Genomic DNA, 17,500 nt, shown 5'->3' on the forward strand with positions numbered 1-17,500 from the left:
GACAAGCCTTCAAGTACCTTGGTATTACGTAGTTGTGATTTAAATAATGTGTTGACTCTTTTAGGTAATCATCAGAGAGAGAGAGAGACCGGACAGGTAGGCAGGAAGACAGACGGTGAAACAAACAGGCAGGGAGGCAAGCAAGCAAGCAAGGAGGCAGACAGACTAACAGGCAGGGAAAGAGGTGGATGGACATACAAAAAAGAAAGAAAGAGAGCAGGCAGACAGACAGGGTGACAGGGAAATAGTCAGCCTAACTTGAAGAGCATAGGCAGGCAAAGAAGCAGGCAGACAGGCAGGCAGGCAAAAATAGAAGGCAAGCAAGCAGACAGAGAAACAGACAAATAGACAGAGGGACAGATGGATGTGCGGGCAGACACAGACATGGACAAAGTAGTTTTAAATAGCGGCAAAAACTGGTATATTTCATTCTAAAGAATATATTTGCACAATTTTTTTGTAAAGCATTTTAATAAATATTTTACCGTGCCCTGCAGCAAGTACTTAACCAAAAGTCCAACTGAATTAGTCAGTGGGATATTAATACAGCATAATGTTTGCATAATAAAAACGTATGCCTCTTCCGTTACTCGTATATTCTTTCGTGATAACAATTACTGTAAGCGAAGAAAATGCATACATAGTGACCTAACTATATTTTTTCTCTCATTGCCTCGTATTTCCGGTATGCCATTTTTCAGGCACAATACGTAGTTGTCATTGATTTCCTAAAACTACTAAATATATCAGAAGACAGACCTACTGACCCATACTCGTAAATATTGTTCCACTCGCAATGTTACACGAGACACACACACACACACACACACACACACACACACACACACACACACACACACACACACACACACACACACACACACACACACACACACACACACACACACACACACACACACACACACACACACACACATTAATACAAATAGATGTGCTGCAAGAAAGCAACAGAGATTGGGATGCTCTTTCTTACAGAACATTATAGTGAAGATGTGAGGCAGAGATAAACAGACAGACGCAGACAGACAGATTGATTTAAAACACTTAGTAACATGTACTTGTTCTAAGCAATTCTAAGTGACCATTACTTTCCCGTTCATTCCCATTCATTGAAGCATTTCAGTGTTGAGACGCAAAGGTAGTGTAAGTGTTGAGGCAGCGGTGGTAGTGGCCCCTTCACCTCGCAGCGAGGCAGGAAGGGGAGGCGAGGGACACCAGCAGTGACTGGCCTGAAGGCGCCTTGCGTCCCGCCTCCTCTGTGCGACACTCTCCCTAGATTGCCTTCATCCGTCAATCGCAACATGACTTGTGTTCCTGCTCTTCAGTCTCACTTAACTACCACCTTCATATTCTAGACACACTTTACTTTCCCTCCTGGCTTCAGCTCAAGGTTTTCCAAGGTCAGTTGAATTGCTTGTGTTCTCGGACTGATGCTAACGGCGCTAATCCGCGCATGGCTTAGCAGTGGACTGTCGGCTTTTCTGTCATCCTTGTACACGTTTCGATGGTACCAAGGGAATCATTGTCATGGCGGAGTGTTAGGGAGGGTGAGGCGAGGCATGGCAGGGTATCTCTTGACTGGAAATCTTAAGTAAGGTAATCTAAGCGAAGTCGAACTGGAAGGTTTGCAATAAAATTAGTGTTGCTACTCAAGCTGAAGGAGGATTGTTAGGATGTTACTTCTTAGAAAATAGCCTTACTTAGTGAAATATAGTAAAGATGGGTAAAAGAGAGAAGGTGAATTCTACTTGGGAGTGAGATATGGTTTGAGAGAGAGAGAGAGAGAGAGAGAGAGAGAGAGAGAGAGAGAGAGAGAGAGAGAGAGAGAGAGAGAGAGAGAGAGAGATTCCTTACAGTGAACGCTTTAAGTTCAGTGAAATAGCATCATTATTCTTCATTGACACTCTTAAGCTGCAGACGCTAGAAAGAAATCAGTCACAACCCAGAAGACATGATATAGAAAAGTAGATTCAACTTTTTCCATATTTTCTCTTGAATATAAAGAACAGATAATAGATTGACAATAACGAAACGATTTACTCGTAAGAGGCTTTGCTTGGGATGAGAGAAGGTTAGGGAGTCCTGTTCTGGAGTGAAGCCGTAAACACTGGTGATGTAGAACTGAAATAAGAATTTGTCTCATCGTTGTCTCGTCAACAGCATTCAGTAACCTTCCTTTATAAACTTAATGAAATCCCACTCTTCTTTTAATACTAAGTAGGATAAACAGAAGCATAAAGTAGAACCGTGCATCTAAATATTTCAAATAAAAGTGCAGTCTCATACATATTAGTCTAAGTGGACCCAAGTTGAAAGTAACTGATCTGTATGACTGTATAAAGAACTTTTCAGCCAATGAATGTACAGTATCTCCGAAAACTATCTTTAAAGTGTGGCGCGAACTGTGGCATAATGAACAATACGAAACCCGCTGCCTGATCACGTGTCGTGTCATTGTTATTATTAAAGCAGGCCTTAACAGTCAAGGCATTTAACAGTCATTCCTATGCAGAGTTAAAAGATGGTAGAGAGAGAGAGAGAGAGAGAGAGAGAGAGAGAGAGAGAGAGAGAGAGAGAGAGAGAGAGAGAGAGAGAGAGAGAGAGAGAGAGAGAGAGAGAGAGAGAGAGAGAGAGAGAGAGAGAGAGAGAGAGAGAGAGAGAGAGAGAGAGAGAGAGAGAGAGAGAGAGAGAGAGAGAGAGAGAGAGAGAGAGAGAGAGAGAGAGAAGCGTAAATGAAAGTATATTTGCATAAAAAGTTGATAAGCGGCCTAAATACTCCGAGGGCTCGCGAATCTCAAGTGTGAGTAGCGAATAAAAAGACCCCTCACCTGGGTGTTCATTAGCATGCCTTCATCAGACGTGTGATTACTCGTGTGTTCAGACGACGGGAGATTGAATTACACGTCGTTAATGCTTTTAATGAGGATATGTATTTATATATTTGTTTATTAGCTGGTCATCTCCAGCCTAACATCTGGAGCTTCATTACATTATGTTTCAAGGAAAATATGAGTAAATCGTGTGAGTCTTGCCGTGGTAGGAAAGACGACCTCCTGCGGGATCTTATCAAAAGAGCGTCTGACACTGGTTTGGTAAGCGACGGGACAAAAAAAAAAAACAAAAAAAAATAGGATGCGTTTGGAAAGCGTATATAAGAATATTATTGTCAGCGAAACACTACCTTGGCTTTGTAGTGATGCTTTTGTATTCAGATGACCGCATTAACTGAAATATGTAGACACAACTGTACTAGGCAAGTCCTGTGAAAGGTATCACACTAAATGTATTGCTTCATCCAGACGAGTTAGCAGCACAAGCATGAAGGAGGGTCGATCTCACAGGTGTTTGCTTTTGTTGAAATCCTTACCAAGAAGCGGTGACATCCAGAACCAACAGTAACTACGATATCTGTGTGGTCTGTAGAGCCTTTGTTGTTGTTGTTGTTTTGTTGTGTAAGAGGTTATAGGGAACATCCTGTGTCCTTCCAGTAACCACACGAAAAGGCAGGTAACTTACTAGGAGTAATCAGAGAGTTGTTGTTGTTGTTGTTGTTGTTGTTGTTGTTGTTGTTGTTGTTGTTGTTATCATAACCACAAACGGATGAAGGTGGATGTGTTGTATTACTGAACAACAATAAAGAAAGAAGAATAGATGAGTCAGGCCACCTTGGCGGAGATATTCAAAAGGGATTTTCATGTTTTGTGCCGTGAATACTTTTTATGGCTAGACTGAAGTGGTACTTATTATTTTCTAAGTATATCCTTGCTGTTGTTTTTAGGTTTGTACCGCTGAATATTGGGAAGCTTTGCATTTATTATTATTTTATTTTCTTATTTGATCTTGTTATATATGTAATTGTGCTTGATCGTTTTATTTGTTGGCAGCTGTTGTGCATATTTAACATTCTTAGCGTTTCAAGTGTGTTCTGTTTTCAGTGTTGTTTTTCATGTATCGTATGTTCTTGCTTGGAGGAATTTAACATGTTTTGTTGATGACATTTCGTTTTTTTCTTCAGTATTTCTTCTTTCCTTTTTTGTTCATGTGTATGTTGTAACTCATGCAGTAAAGGATTTGTGGTGGTTCTGTTCATGATGCTTCATTTTTAGCTCTTTTTAGAATAGTCAAGCGGCATCACTTTCTTTATGTGGATGTTTTGATATTTTCAGGAAAGGATGGCAGGTGGTGCCGCGGTGAACACTGCCAACACGTGCAGGAGGAAAGTGAGTACCTGCTTCATTACATCATGTGCACTCTGTTTTGGAACTCGCTGTTAAACTTTTTTTTTTCCATGTCAACCGAAACCTGTCACTGTTGCCTTGCCTTTCTCCTGTCACTGTTGCCTGCCTTTCTCCTGTCTGCTTCCCACGAATCTATGAAGGAAAGAAAGGATGTGCTTCCATGGTATCGTGTCAGTAGTATTATCCATTGAAGGATTAGTTTAAACCTTTTTCCAAAGCGTTGTTTTTGACTCCCATTTTTCTGCCTTCCCAGGGTATATATATAAAAGAAAGAATGTAAATTTAGTCTATAATGTTCATTGCAACATCTTACAAGGAAAAAGTCCTTTGAGGATTAACCGAATCTTTTCAAAACTATAATTTTTGTATTTCAGTCTTCGTGTGCTTATTTTTGTGTATGCATAGAGAAAAGATGGATACGAAATCATATATTTTCTATAATGGTGTCATCTTTTTTTATAAATATTTACTTGGAGATTCAGTTGAAACCTAACAATTAGCTATCATTCTTGCGTTCATATTTTTTTCGTATATATCTTTTGTATGTACGAATATGTGAGTGAAGAAAGGAAAGATGTACTTACAAAAAAAAAAAAAAAACTTTCCACAATATCAAGAATATTCACTTGAGGAATTTTTAGGTAACAAATATCAGATCTTCTAATTTATCCGTTTATTTATCCTTTACTGTGTTTTACCGTTATGTAGATTAATAATATTTTGCATGTTATGATAAAGTTTTCGTGGAAACTATTACTGTAACAAATTTCATTTAGTGTGAATTTGATTTCCACGTAAAAAAAAAAAAAAATCATACATAAATAAATAAAATAAAAATAGAATAAAATAAAAATCTTTCCTTCTATGGAGAAAACATATTTACATTTTCTTTGCTCAATGGGGAGTTTTCAGAACTAGTGGTTGTCACCAGGTGGCAGCACAGACACAAACTCTTCTCTCACATACAAGCAATATCAGATATACCTACAGTGTTATGATATTTACATGAAGATGCAATGGGCTTATATAATATATTTTTCTACGTAATCCCTTATAAGTAGTAACACAAGTCAAATGAAACTCTTTTCATGAACAAATGTATATAAGTTGATTTTCTAGTGAATCGGCATTTAGATTTATTTGTTAATCTTAAGATTTCCAAATGAATACACTCTTGATTGGAAACGTCTTAATCTAGACGACAGTAAACATAAAGGCAACATGTCTGTGACAGTCAAAAGTCCAAATTACATAGATCTCCTTCCTAGTTTATGGAAACGGAAATTTTAATAAAAAAAATGGCAACTCGAGTGTCCTGGCGATAGTAATGCTGTATCTCTAACCAAAACAAACACCTGACTCGGCCACGCTGGTTGAACTTAAGAAACACGTTGTCGGACATGAAGTTGAATGTTGCTGCGGTGCCCATCTCCACTACGCCCTAAGCAATGGATTACAGCAGCTGGACACTACAGCAGCAGCAGGATCGCCTGCGAGATGTTTGTTTTGGTTCTCGATTACTTTGCCTTGTCGCTCGCTTCGTGAGAGGGATGCTAAAATCTCTAGAAAAAAAAAAAAATAGAGCCATATATCACGATGTTACTGAGTAGGTTGTGTCATACTATATAGTACAGTGTGATTTTATTTACTTTTTTTCAAAGTCCAAATCAATAGTTTTTTTTTATACTTGTAATATGCTTTATTTAGAAAATGTTAGCAGTTTACTCGATAATCACAAAAAAAAAAAAAAAATAATAATAATTTGACCACATTCTCTCAATATTATCCATACCGGATATTGAAAAGTCGATACGTCATTTCAATAGTATCATGATGATCAATGTTCTATGCATCTTTGCGCACCTGGGATTTACTACAACAATATTTTAGCTCTCTTCCCTACTGTTAGATGAGCAGCAACGACATCTAGTGATTTAGTTTCCGAAAACTCCCTATTGGTATTGATATTATTTTTAACTCTGATTTCCCGGGAAGCGTTACCACCTTGATATTTGTGACCTAATCTAAGATAACTTTTTTAGCGTCATAACCTTTGTTGCAGCTTTATTCAAGTAAAATCAAAGAGAGGAAAGCTTGTATTGTTCTGTGAAGTGTTGTTATTTGCCTCTGTGTGTGTTGATTGTCACCTTGAAAAGTCAAGGTGACGTGGGCCTTGATGACTAGAGCCGGCCCACACTATTTGTCTCCCTTTTTTTAGAGGCTCGTCGTTGTAGATTTCTGAAAATATTTGTTTCATCATTTTTTTTATTTTCCTTGTCATCGAATGAAAGAAAATTTATGATTTTCTTCATCATTTAGTAACGTATTGAATATCTTTGGAGGGGTTATTCCCCTAGCAGAGCGAGATGGTTCTATTTTTGTTACCACACATCTGTACACCCCACCGCTCCCGCCTGGCCCTGGAGGGTACAACGATAATTTGGCCAGGAGCACCTTTTGGTGTCCATCGCATATAAAAGTTTCGATTTCAGTTTCGGAAACACTTCTTGGTTGTTAACTTTTGAAGGCGTATCTTTCTTATTTTATGTAATTTCTTCTTCAGACTCACCTTTTTTGCTGTATTTTGCATATTTCGATTTATCGACATGTGGGCGAAGGTTTCTGCCTCGCAACTCTTGCAACTATCGCCTCATCACTACAGATCGAGCTGGAGTGGGGTATGGCAAATAATTCGCGCAAAATACGCGAATTATTTGCCATAACTCACTTCATATACGGGATAGCCAGTCTTGGTTGACACCATCAGACTTAGACACTTTCTTTTCTTTTTGTTTTGAGGGTTTAACACAGTCCTCTGATTTTGTATTTGTCTTGTCGGATGCAGCAGCGGCGGAACCTTTTTTCCTTCCTCGCGGCCAGACGACGAGGACTGGCTTTTTGCTGCTCCTCCTGACACACTCACAATTTACCGGTGAGTGACGGGGACGGAGCTGTTTTTGTAGCGCAGTGTACGTCCTTCCATTTTTAGGTTTACATTTAAGTGAAGGCTGTCATGCTTGCCTATGTTATTCCATGTGCATGTAAGGTAAGGCTGCTTGACGAAGTGTCTGACTCACTGCAGACCACTTCCTTTATGCTGTACTGTAATAAACAAGTAATTTCTCAGTGAGTCACAAAAGTGCCTCTCATTACGATGTGGTAATGAAAAGTAGAATATTTAATAAATACATAATAAATAAGTAAATAAATAAATAAATAAATAAATGGATGAATTAATGCATACCCTAGAGAACATTTCATACCTACTGAGCTTACCATAGCAAATACACTGATATGCTACAAAAATTGCACACAAGTATATTAAGATGGAAAAAAAAAAAAACATGGGGGAAGTCTGTCTTGTGTTGTTATTTCTATGGTTACTGCTCTTCTGAATTTGCCATCAGCATGCGTGTCTCCTTCCCCACGCTGACGCTACACAAGACTTTCACCTTTATTCCGTTCCCTTTCAGTAGTCCAGGAGTTAAGCAATATCTTCATTCTTTCATCCCCTTCGTTGGTAAACTCTGGAATTCTCTGCTTGTTTCTGTTTTTTCCCCTTCCTGTGACTAGTTGTTTTAAGAGTATTGAGGCACTTCCTGAAACATATTTAGATTTTTTATTATTGACTTTTTTTTTTCTTTATTTTTTTTTTGTCTATATGTATGGAAGCGGCAACTGTTTTTTTGTTCCTCTGTTTGCCATTCGCCAAGAAGATATGAGAGTTCGAGTATAAGTAGTGGCTATATGCAAATGTTAGAATACCATTTTATACTGACTGTAAATTAATCATGCATTGCATTGTTTACTGCAGTGTTTCAAGTTGAGCCGTCCAATATCTTATGCATCTAATTGATTTTTCTGTTCGGCTATTTGAATTTTTATTTCCAAATGAAGTTCCATGTTTTTGAGAAGCATAAAGGGTTGGAGAAAAATAAAGCTTTCCTGAGTTGTAATAGGTGAATGTTAATAGCAGTAGTAGTAGTAGTAGTAGTAGTAGTAGTAGTAGTAGTAGATATTGTTGTTGTTTTAGTAAAGAGCAGGATTATCGGCTGGAGTGACACCAATTCAGTTTTTCTATAATTTATATTTTCTTACTATTATTCCACACCTTGTCAATACACGCAAGGAAAAAAAAAGAAAAGAAAAAAAGAACGTATATTAAAAAAGTGAGAGGCAAGACCAGCAAGTGAAACACGCCCTGCCTTCTCCATAGACTTCACGTGTTTACTGCCGCGCTTCCTGCCTCATAATTATACAGTCTTACGCTGGAGGCGCTTTATGTGGTGCATTTGCGTGAAAGAATTTACTTTTTGCCATGAATATTTCTCTCTCTCTCTCTCTCTCTCTCTCTCTCTCTCTCTCTCTCTCTCTCTCTCTCTCTCTCTCTCATCTCTCTCTCTCTCTCTCTCTCTCTCTCTCTCTCTCTCTCTCTGTCTTAGCTCGAATTATGATGTCACTGAGTGGTTTAAGAACATATTCACGTGTTATTCATGAGCCATCACTTACTGCAGCAGCAGCAGCAGCAGGAGGAGGAGGAGGAGGAGGAGGAGGAGGAGGAGGAAAGAATACAAATGAATACAAAGGAATGCACTGGAAGACAAAATCTTGAGGTATTGACGAGGCTGTTTGGATAATTATTGTACATTAACTATTATTGGGAGATACATGATAGTACAGAAGGTTCCTCCCCACCAATCCCTCCAGCAGAAGCTGACAAGATACAGGAATTGATACCACGTGGTATAGAAAAACCACATAGAACTTGAGGAGAATAGTGAGGGAAAGAGTTGTGGTCTGTCTACTTTTGTTTGTGAGGGAGAGTGTAAATGCATGATAGGTTGTGTGATGTGGTGTGTGCGTAGCGCAGGTGAAGGCACAGTTTGGTTGTTGAGGGGTGGTGCAGCATCCTTGCGTTGCGCTTTCCAGGGAGGCGGCAGTCAATCAGGCCACAGCTTCGGTCACTGGGTCTGTGTACCTTCCCTTTAGGGGCTGCATACACAGGTTATCCCCTGCAACTTTGACCTCTAGTACTTAAAATCATAAAGTTGATCAGTAACAGGAAAATGCGGACGAAGAAAATGAGGATTACATGTGATTACAATGGATAACCAACAGAAACAGATAACAGAAACACTCCCATAGGGTCTTTACATATCGCTTTGGAATTAATTTAGATTAACTACCATTTAGTAAAGTAAGCTAGAGCAGTGTATGACTTCTGCAAAACCGACACGCCCTTGTGCTTGTCCTGGCGTGGGAAAACCATCGTGCAGTGTGGGAAAAACTGGCTGCATTTTGATTGGAAAGGATGAAGTGAGATTTTATCATTTTTCTTATGCAAAAAAAAAAAAAGAGGAGGAGGAGGAGGAAGAGGAGGAGGAGGAGGAGGAGGAGGAGGAGGAGGAGGAGGAGGAGAAGGAGGAGGAGGAGGAGGAGGAGGTGGTGGTGGTGGTGGTGGTGGTGGACGTGGTGGTGGTGGTGGTGGTGGTGGTAGAGTTCTTAATTTTTCTGTTCCTTCTCCTTAGGGTGAATTGTAGATTTTTTCACTCTTATCAAAATTGCACAGTTTTTTTTTTCTTATTGCACAAAATAAAAAAAAATCAATATTTCCGAAAAGACGGTATTCAAATTCAAGAGAAAGAAAGCTTTTACACTTGTCTTATTCATTGTGACGTAACATTCTGAGGTAATTTGTGCGCCCACAGGCAGAGACAAAAGGGTGTTTGAAGTGGACGCCTTTGCTAATGCCGTTATTACTCTCTAGTGCAGTGGTTTTCATCTCTTTTCAGGCCACGGGCCACTAACAAAAACAGAAAGAAAATGTGGACCCTTTCAATTTTGTTTTAATACAACTAATCAACACTGCAGTTCGGTGGCCAGTGGCCACAGGCACGGTGGTCCACAGCACTTGACGACTCGTGTAGCCGCGTGGAAGCTGACAGAAATGAACAGGATGGCTCGTCACCTTGACTCTCTCTCTCTCTCTCTCTCTCTCTCTCTCTCTCTCTCTCTCTCTCTCTCCTCTCTCTCTCTCTCTCTCTCTCTCCTCTCTCTCTCTCTCTCTCTCGGGAGTTCCTTGATGAATTGCCATGTTCTCATGACTCTCTACCGCTATTTATTGGTCTTTCATCTTTTTATATCCTGCATGAGTCTGCTCCCGGGAATTAGGTATGGTAGTTGTACGGTGATAAATAATATTTCAGTGCGACCTTTGCAATATCTTCCTTTATTTATGAAAGCTTTCATTACTGTGAAGTGTGGCTCGAATATAAATATTGTTTTTTTTTATGTAAATATTTTTCGTTATATTTGTCCAGCACATTTTTGTTATGCGCGAAGAAAGTAAGTGATCATTTAAATCCCGAACTTTACTTTCATTTGCATAAAGAAGTTTAAATTAGAGAGTGAAATGAAGAAGGACTCCTTAACGTGTGGGAAGTGCCTGCCAACCTACTATGGAGGGTGTGCTGCGCAAATCATGATTGTATAGGAGCGTGATGTAACCTGTTCACACTGATACCACTTACAGGACAAGCCTTCAAGTACCTTGGTATTACGTAGTTGTGATTTAAATAATGTGTTGATTTGTTTAGGTAATCATCAGAGAGAGAGAGAGAGAGAGACCGGACAGGTAGGCAGGAAGACAGACGGTCAAACAAACAGGCAGGGAGGCAAGCAAACAAGCAAGAAGGCAGACAGACTAACGGGCGGGGAGAGAGGTGGATGGACATACAAAAAAGAAAGAAAGAAAGCAGGCAGACAGACAGGGTGACAGGGAATATAGTCAGCCAAACATGAAGAGGATAGGCAGGCAAAGAAGCAGACAGACAGGCAGGCAGGCAAAAATAGAAGGCAAGCAAGCAGACAGAGAAACAGACAAATAGACAGAGGGACAGATGGATGTGCGGGCAGACACAGACATGGACAAAGTAGTTTTAAATAGCGGCAGAAACTGGTATATTTCATTCTAAAGAGTATATTTGCACAATTTTTTGTAAAGCATTTTAATGAATATTTTACCGTGCCCTGCACCGAGTACTTAACCAAAAGTCCAACTGAATTAGTCAGTGGGATATTAATACAGCATAATGTTTGCATAATATAAACGTATGCCTCTTTCGTTACTTGCATATTCTTTAGTGATAACAATTACTGTAAGCGAAGAAAATGCATACATAGTGACCTAACTATATTTTTTCTCTCATTGCCTCGTATTTACGGTATGCCATTTTTCAGGCACAATACGTAGTTGTCATTGATTTCCTAAAACTACTAAATATATCAGAAGACAGACCTACTGACCCATACTCGTAAATATTGTTCCACTCGTAATGTTACACCAGACACACACACACACACACACACACACACACACACACACACACACACACACACACACACACACACACACACACACACATACACAACATTAATACAAATAGATGTGCTGCAAGAAAGCAACAGAGATTGGGATGCTCTTTCTTACAGAACATTATAGTGAAGATGTGAGGCAGAGATAAACAGACAGACGCAGACAGACAGATTGATTTAAAACACTTAGTAACATGTACTTGTTCTAAGCAATTCTAAGTGACCATTACTTTCCCGTTCATTCCCATTCATTGAAGCATTTCAGTGTTGAGACGCAAAGGTAGTGTAAGTGTTGAGGCAGCGGTGGTAGTGGCCCCTTTACCTCGCAGCGAGGCAGGAAGGGGAGGCGAGGGACACCAGCAGTGACTGGCCTGAAGGCGCCTTGCGTCCCGCCTCCTCTGTGCGACACTCTCCCTAGACTGCCTTCATCCGTCAATCGCAACATGACTTGTGCTCCTCCTCTTCAGTCTCACTTAACTACCACCTTCATATTCTAGACACACTTTACTTTCCCTCCTGGCTTCAGCTCAAGGTTTTCCAAGGTCAGTTGAATTGCTTGTGTTCTCGGACTGATGCTAACGGCGCTAATCCGCGCATGGCTTAGCAGTGGACTGTCGGCTTTTCTCTCATCCTGGTACACGCGGCGATGGTACCAAGGGAATCATTGTCTTGGCGGAGTGTTAGGGAGGGTGAGGCGAGGCATGGCAGGGTATCTCTTGACTGGAAACCTTAAGTAAGGTAATCTAAGCGAAGTCGAACTGGAAGGTTTGCAATAAAATTAGTGTTGCTGCTCAAGCTGAAGGAGGATTGTTAGGATGTTACTTCTTAGAAAATAGCCTTACTTAGTGAAATATAGTAAAGATGGGTAAAAGAGAGAAGGTGAATTCTACTTGAGAGCGAGATATGGTTTGAGAGAGAGAGAGAGAGAGAGAGAGAGAGAGAGAGAGAGAAGAGAGAGAGAGAGAGAGAGAGTCCTTAAAGTGAAAGCTTTAAGTTCAGTGAAATAACATAATTATTCTTCATTGACACTCTTAAGCTGCAGACGCTATTAAGAAATCAGTCACAACCCAGAAGACATGATATAGAAAAGTAGATTCAACTGTTTCCATATTTTCTCTTGAATATAAAGAACAGATAATAGATTGACAATAACGAACGATTTACTCGTAAGAGGCTTTGCTTGGGATGAGAGGAGGTTAGGGAGTCCTGTTCTGGAGTGAAGCCGTAAACACTGGTGATGTAGAACTGAAATAAGAATTTGTCTCATCGTTGTCTCGTCAACAGCATTCAGTAACGTTCCTTTATAAACTTAATAAAATCCCACTCTTCTTTTAATACTAAGTAGGATAAACAGAAGCATAAAGTAGAACCGTGCATCTAATTATTTCAAATAAAAGTGTAGTCTCATACATATTAGTCTAAGTGGACCCAAGTTGAAAGTAACTGATCTGTATGACTGTATAAAAAACTTTTCAGCCAATGATTGTACAGTATCTCAGAAAACTATCTTTAAAGTGTGGCGCGAACTGTGGGATAATGAAAAATACGAAACCCGCTGCGTGATCACGTGTCGTGTCGGTAAGGTTGGTATGCATGGCTTGACGTGATGCTAAGATGCCTCTCTATTTGTTAGGTCATATGTAGTATACGGCAACCATCCTTAGTGTGCAGGGCTACCAATTGTCACTGGCGTTATCACCAAACGTGTCAAATATTATCGTCCATTGTGTCAGAATGTAGAGCTCTTTAAAATAAAGATAATTTGGTAGCTACTGTGCAATATCCAATATCGTTATCTAATATCCAATATCTAATATCGTACAATATCGTTAATGGTTTTAATGAGGATATTTATTTATATATTTGTTTATTAGCTGGTCATCTCCAGCCTAACATCTGGAGCTTCATTACATTATGTTTCAGGGAAAATATGAGTAAATCGTGTGAGTCTTGCCGTGGTAGGAAAGACGACCTCCTGCGGGACCTTATCAAAAGAGCGTCTGACACTGGTTTGGTAAGTGACGGGACAAAAAAAAAAAAAAAAATAGGATGCGTTTGGTAATGCGTATATAGGATTATTATTGCCAGCGAAACACTACCTTGGCTTTGGAGTGAGTTTTTTTTTATTCAGATGACCGCATGAACTGAAATATGTAGACACAACTATACTAGGCAGGTCCTGTGAAAGGTATCACACTAACTGTATTGCTTCATCCTGACGAGTTAGCAGCACAAGCTTGAAGTAGGGTCGATCTCACAGGTGTTTGCTTTTGTTGAGATCCTTACCAAGAAGCGGTGACATCCAGAACCAACAGCAACTACAATATCTGTGTGGTCTGTGGAGCCTTTGTTGTTGTTGTTGTTTTGTTGTGTAAGAGGTTATAGGGAACATCCTGTGTCCTCGCAGTAACCACACGAAAAGGCAGGTATCTTACTAGGAGTGGTCAGAGAGTTGTTGTTGTTGTTGTTGTTGTTGTTGTTATCAGAACCACAAACGGAGGAAGGTGGATGTGTTGTATTACTGAGCAACAATAAAGAAAGAAGAATAGATGAGTCAGGCCACCTTGGCAGAGATACTCAAAAGGGATTTTCATGTTTTGTGCCGTGAATACTTTTTATGGCTAGACTGAAGTGGTACTTATTATTTTCTTAGTATATCCTTGCTGTTGTTTTTAGGTTTGCACCGCTGAATGTTGGGAAGCTTTGCATTTAATATTTTTGCTTCTTTTTATTTTCTTATTTGATCTTGTTATATATGTAGTTGTGCTTGTTCGTTTTATTTTGTTGCAACTGTTGTGCATATTTAACATTCTTAGCGTTTCAAGTGTGTTCTGTTTTCAGTGTTGTTTTTCATGTATCCATGTGTTTTTGCTTGGAGGAATTTGACACGTTTTATTTATGACATTTCTCCAGTATTTATTCTTTCCTTTTTTGTTCATGCGTATGTTGTAACTCATGCAGTAAAGGATTTGTGGTGGTTCTGTTTATGATGCTTCATTTTTAGCTCTTTTTAGAATAGTCAAGCTGCATCACTTTCTTATGTGGATGTTTTGATATTTTCAGGAGAGGATGTCAGGTGGTGCCGCGGTGAACACTGCCAACACATGCAGGAGGAAAGTGAGTACCTGCTTCATTACATTATGTGCACTCTGTTTCGAACTCGCTGTTAAACTTTTTTTTTTTCCATGTCAACCGAAACCTGTCACTGTTACCTGCCTTTTTCCTGTCAGCTTCCCACGAATCTATGAAGGAAAGAAAGGATGTGCTTCCATGGTATCGTGTCAGTAGTATTATCCATTGAAGGATTAGTTTAAACCTTTTTCCAAAGCGTTGTTTTTGTCTCCCATTTTTCTGCCTTCCTAGGGTATATATATGAAAGAAGAAAGAATGTAAATTTAGTCTATAATGTTCATTGCAACATCTTACAGGGAAAAAGTCCTTTGAGGATTAACCGAATCTTTTTCAAAACTATAATTTTTGTATTTCAGTCTTCGTGTGCTTATTTTAGTGTATGCATAGAGAAAAGATGGATACGAAATCATATATTTTCTTTTTGTTATAAATATTTACTTGGAGATTCAGTCGAAACCTAACAATTAGCTATCATTTTTGCGTTCATATTTTTTTTCGTATATATCTTTTGTATGTACGAATTTGTGAGTGAAGAAAGGAAAGATGCAATTACAAAAAAAACATTCCACAATAAGAGGAATATTCACTTGAGGACTTTTTTAGGTAACAAATATCAGATTTTCTCATTTATCTTTTCATGAACAAATGTATATAAGTTGATTTTCTAGTGAATCGGCATTTAGATTTATTTGGTCATCTTAAGATTTCCAAATGAATACACTCTTGATTGGAAACGTCTTAATCTAGACGACAGTAAACATAAAGGCAACATGTCTGTGACAGTCAAAAGTCCAAATTACATAGATCTCCTTCCTAGTTTATGGAAACGGAAATTAAAAAAAAAAAAATGGCAACTCGAGTGTCCTGGCGATAGTAATGCTGTATCTCTAACCAAAACAAACACCTGACTCGGCCACGCTGGTTGAACTTAAGAAACACGTTGTCGGACATGAAGTTGAATGTTTCTGCGGTGCCCATCTCCACTACGCCCTAAGCAATGGATTACGGCAGCTGGACAATACAGCAGCAGCAGGATCGCCTGAGAGATGTTTGTTTTGGTTCTCGATTACTTTGCCTTGTCGCTCGCTTCGTGAGAGTGATGCTGAAATCCCCAGAAAAAAGAAAAAAAAAAAACTAGAGCCATATATCACGATGTTACTGAGTAGGTTGTGTCATACTATATAGTACAGTGTGATTTTATTTACTTTTTTTCAAAGTCCAAATCAATAGTTTTTATACTTCTAATATGCTTTATTTAGAAAATGTTAGCATTTTACTCGATAATCACAAAAAAAAAAAAATAATGATAATTTGACCACATTCAATATTATCCATACCGGATATTGAAAAGTCGATACGTCATTTCAATAGTATCATGATGATCAATGTTCTATGCATCTTTACGCACCTGGGATTTACTACAACAATATTTTAGCTCTCTTTCCTACAGGTAGATGAGCAGCAACGACATCTAGCTATTTAGCTCCGAAAACTCCCCATTGGTATTGATATTATTTTTAACTCTGATTTCCCGGGAAGCCTTACCACCTTGATATTTGTGACCTAACCTAAGATAACTTTTTAGCGTCATAACCTTTGTTGCAGCTTTATTCAAGTAAAATCAAAGAGAGGAAAGCTTGTATTGTTCTGTGAAGTGTTGTTATTTGTCTGTGTGTGTGTTGATTGTCACCTTGAAAAGTCAAGGTGACGTGGGCCTTGATGACTAGAGCCGGCCCACACTATTTGTCTCCCTTTTTTTTAGAGGCTCGTCGTTGTAGATTTCTGAAAATATTAGTTTCATCACTTTTTTATTTTCCTTGTCATCGAATGAAAGAAAATTTATGATTATTTTTTATCATTTCGTAACGTATTGAATAACTTTGGAGGGATTATTCCCCTAGCAGAGCAAGGTGGTTCTATTTTTGTTACCGCACCGCACACTATTTTTGTACACCCCACCGCTCCCGCCTGGCCCTGGAGGGTACAACGATGATTTGGCCAGGAGCACCTTTTGGTGTCCATCGCATATAAAAATTTCGATTTCAGTTTCGGAAACACTTCTTGGTTGTTAACTTTTGAAGGCGTATCTTTCTTATTTTATGTAATTTCTTCGTCAGACTCACCTTTTTTGCTGTATTTTGCATATTTCGACTTATCGACATTTGGGCGAAGGTTTCTGCCTGGCAACTCGCGCAACTATCGCCTCATCACTACAGATCGAGCTGGAGTGCGCAAAATACGCGAATTATTTGCCATAACTCACTTCATATACGGGATAGCCAGTCTTGGTTGACACCATCAGACTCAGACACTTTTTTTTCTTTTTGTCTTGAGGGTTTAACACAGTCCTCTGATTTTGTGTTTGTGTTGTCGGATGCAGCAGCGGCGGGACCTTTTTCCTTCCTCGCGGCCAGACGACGAGGACTGGCTTTTTGCTGCTCCTCCTGACACACTCACAATTTACCGGTGAGTGACGGGGACGGAGCTGTTTTTGTAGCGCAGTGTACGCCCTTCCATTTTTAGGTTTACATTTAAGTGACGCCTGTCATGCTTGCCTATGTTATTCCATGTGCATGTAAGGTAAGGCTGCTTGACAAAGTGTCTGACTCACTGCAGACACTTGCTTTATGCTGTACTGTAATAAACAAGTAATTTCTCAATGTAAAGGAAACAGTGAGTCACAAAAGTGCCTCTCAATACGATATGGTAATAAAAAGTAGAATATGAAATAAATA

General features: G+C 39.2%; 1 protein-coding gene across 13 annotated transcripts in view; it reads left to right on the forward strand.

Moving 5' to 3' along the window:
- LOC135101293 (circumsporozoite protein-like) overlaps positions 1-17,500 on the forward strand; it is a 277,378-nt gene that overhangs the window by 108,371 nt on the left and 151,507 nt on the right. For 8 of the 13 annotated variants that reach the window (XM_064005026.1, XM_064005020.1, XM_064005025.1 and 5 more), the window contains exon 4: positions 14,697-14,750. In XM_064005026.1, the coding sequence (XP_063861096.1) occupies positions 14,697-14,750 (54 nt within the window). Of the gene's footprint in view, positions 1-4,187; positions 4,242-14,696; positions 14,751-17,500 lie in introns of all 13 variants that reach the window. The other 5 variants (XM_064005023.1, XM_064005022.1, XM_064005032.1 and 2 more) reach the window with 2 other exon arrangements.

Source organism: Scylla paramamosain, chromosome 6 (assembly GCF_035594125.1).
Source record: "Scylla paramamosain isolate STU-SP2022 chromosome 6, ASM3559412v1, whole genome shotgun sequence".
NCBI lineage: Eukaryota > Metazoa > Arthropoda > Malacostraca > Decapoda > Portunidae > Scylla > Scylla paramamosain.